Source organism: Acanthisitta chloris, unplaced genomic scaffold (genome assembly GCF_000695815.1).
Source record: "Acanthisitta chloris isolate BGI_N310 unplaced genomic scaffold, ASM69581v1 scaffold1969, whole genome shotgun sequence".
Lineage (NCBI taxonomy): Eukaryota > Metazoa > Chordata > Aves > Passeriformes > Acanthisittidae > Acanthisitta > Acanthisitta chloris.
Window position 1 is genome coordinate 50,033 of NW_008689573.1, and position 3,198 is coordinate 53,230.

Below are 3,198 nucleotides of genomic sequence, written 5' to 3' on the forward strand. Positions count from 1 at the left end.
TCAGTGTTAATTTATGAGGATCAAGTAAGGAACTCTGAAACACAACATGTAAATACTATGCTGCTTTTATAACCATTCTACAGACACAGAAAATACCAGTTTAAGATCCATTGGTGGCTTTAACAGCACCTTCTACTGAAATAGCTCACAAAATGTGAATTTGTCAGTATGCCTGTGAAGAACAGATTTTTCTCTCCTGATAATTCAAAAACCAGTAAATAGTCAAAAACTACACATCATAGTGTTAATAAACTTTTAAGTTACAATTGCAATCTTGACAGGTACAAATATGCTCCTTACTGTAGATATTAGACATCAAGAGATTTCCACTGATATGTCAGTGGTACTTCAGATAGCAGAATATCCCCTTCTGATAATATCCAGGAGTCTTACTGATATGAAATCTAAGATGACAACGCAGCTTCCCAGAAGAGTGTTAGTCCTGCATTTCTTATATGTATTTGATCTTACTCAGATTGTAAAAACCATCTTCATGCCCCACACCTGAAACTATTCATTCCAATGGCAGAGTATTTTCAGAAGGACAGACAACCAATTCCTACAAAAATTTCCAATATTCTTTCTACAGGATGGAGATGGATACACTGGATACCTATTAGCATTATTCTGAGGTAACATCATACCTTGGTTCATATATGCAGCAATAAGCCTAAAATAATGTCATATAAACATTTAAATTTCAGTCCACCACTCACTTACAAGCCCAAGGAATTTTGTATACCAATCCTGTCTAATATAAAATGGCCTTGCTTTTGATAATCCATGGTACCACAAAAAGGCCTAAACAGTAAAGTGACTGGTACAGAATAAATGATCATACATAGGTGTATGCAAATAAGAATACAAGAACTTTTCCCATATAGATCTAATTAGAATATATTGTAAATGTTTTGCCTGTGCTACAAAGAGACATCAGTAATGCAGGGATGAATAAAACTGTATTTTTTCCTCTTCCTCCTACCCATAAAGGTTATTGTCAATGTTAGAACCATGTGATTTTTAAAACTGCTGACCCAAAGCTAGAAGGAGAGATGCAAAGTCACTTACTCGGACACACGGAGGATGGTTTCTTTGCCTTCTTCCACTGAAATATTAACATAATTCTTCACATGCTCCACCGTCAGCAGAGCTCCTTTAAAAAAAATCAAGAGAAAAAGGTAATGAATTTCCTTCCAGGAAAGATACCTTTCATGGTAACAACTAACCAGTTACAATTCTTATCCAACAGGGCCAGGTGATTGGACTGGCTCCTTCAAGTAAGATTGCCCAGGGGAAAAAAAAAATCAACGTTCAGTCTCATATGCGAGAGGCTTCTTCTACTTGGCAATCCTTACAGCTTCAGATTGATAATGTCCAGCACACAGTAATCTGCAGTGAGCTCAGCATCAGCAGCAGTACATTTTGCTTCCTAAGGGTACTGTAAAAATTAGCCCTGTCCCCAGTATAGGTAGAGAACATAATCAAATGCTTTTAATCATTGAACAGCATTACTAATGTATCCACCCCAGCCCTGACACATGCATCAACATAAATCAATCACTGAATATACCAGCACTTGCTGAACAAGGATGAGAATATTTTTAATGCTGTTTAAAGTTTATGAAAAGACTAGCTATTCTAAACCAAGAAACTCTATCCATGTAAAAGTGCAGAAAGCTTACATAGAGATTTTGGAGTAAATAGTTCACCCGTGACAGTTAAAAATGGTCTCAGAAAGAAAAGAATTATTGAAGTTTTTAGGCTACATCATTGACTGGAAGACAGCTCTGCCCATATTCAAAGGCTTGATGCAAACCTGCTCCGATCTCAATGCTCCACAGCACAACTCAGCAGCTCAAACAAAGCACTGAGCTAACTTGGCTGTATTTCTGGATTGGCTCTAGTCCAGATTCAGCCTGCTGAGCACAAGTAGAGGAGCTTGTGTTCTTCAACTTTGCTCAGAAGCACATACAAAGACAGAAAGCTTTTGCATAGGCAAATATTACTTAAATGAAACAAGCCAAAGGACTCTAGGTCTTGAAAGGCATCCAACCTGTTATAACCTTCACAGTGTGCTGTGCAGTTTATCTTCCCTAGAACCACGCATGAACTACCCAAAGCAGATGATGTTGTAAGCTATTAATACACTGGCCTAAATACAAACCACTGGAGCTAGAAATTCCCTAGCTCTCACCTCTGCTCAGCTGCAAGCCCATCTCTTGGCATTAAGCTTTTACCAAGAGTAAGTCAAGGCTCTTCTTACCATCCCTCAGTCATCCATCTGTGAAATTCAGGATGGCATCCCTTATGCAATATGTTAGTAAGGCACATAAGTATTTTAATAACAGGCATGGAAATACTTTGAAAATGACAAGTATTATGTGCACCAAGCTATGTAATTAATACTAATGACATTAAAAGCTACTATACTTTTGCCAGTGCACAGCTTTGATGAATGGTATGAAGCAGGGATGAGTAGGATAAGTGTGCTTGTCTTCTTGATACAAATGTTCACCGTAGCGTTTCATCTGTAATATGTAATATTTCTGACACAATCATCCAATCTCCTCAATTAAATCTCTAGTGCCACTCACCAGCTACCAAAAGTCTCCAAAGCCCCTAACCTGATGTTAACCACAGCTCATATTGCATCATTTTCTTTTCTAGCAAATCAACATAAACAAGAAGAAATCTGATTTAAAACATACATTATTATGTCTTAAATCAGCAGTCATGCAAGTCGTATTCAACTCTGAAATGCATTTGGGAACAACAAAGTGGAAAAGAAATCAATAAACTAAGACGAAGAACAGGAAGAAAATTTCTTTTGAATAGTTGTAACAAAATGGAGATGGAGAAATGGTACGGAGTGCATATAAAAGGCTGTTTCCAGGTGGTTGAAAGCACAATGAAGGAGGTTCTCACATTTTTTAAAGCCAAATAACATCGACGGGAGAGAGCAACGGGAAAAGTAATATTTCACAGCGCGACTTTGAACCAGCTCCCCAGAGAAGCCAAATTTGAGCAGCAGATTCGAACTGGAAATAAAAGACAGCAGCAACCAGGCAGAGCTTACAAACAAGCGGTGTGAATTACGGCTGTCTCGAAAATTCAGCCTCGACGTAGCAAGTCATTCGAAGGGTCTACTCAACACCGACCGAGTTCCTTAAGCACAAGTTACGGCAGCGCCGCTCGCCG

General features: G+C 38.4%; 1 protein-coding gene across 1 annotated transcript in view; it reads right to left on the reverse strand.

The window, feature by feature from the left end:
• Positions 1-2,216, reverse strand: part of EPRS (glutamyl-prolyl-tRNA synthetase) — a 35,593-nt gene extending 33,377 nt beyond the window's left edge. The window contains exons 1-2 of the mRNA XM_009081449.1: positions 2,195-2,216; positions 1,069-1,153 (exon numbers count right to left, since the gene is read on the reverse strand). Of these exons, the coding sequence (XP_009079697.1) occupies positions 1,069-1,153; positions 2,195-2,216 (107 nt within the window). The remainder of the gene's footprint in view (positions 1-1,068; positions 1,154-2,194) is intronic.
• Positions 2,217-3,198: the final 982 nt, after the last annotated feature.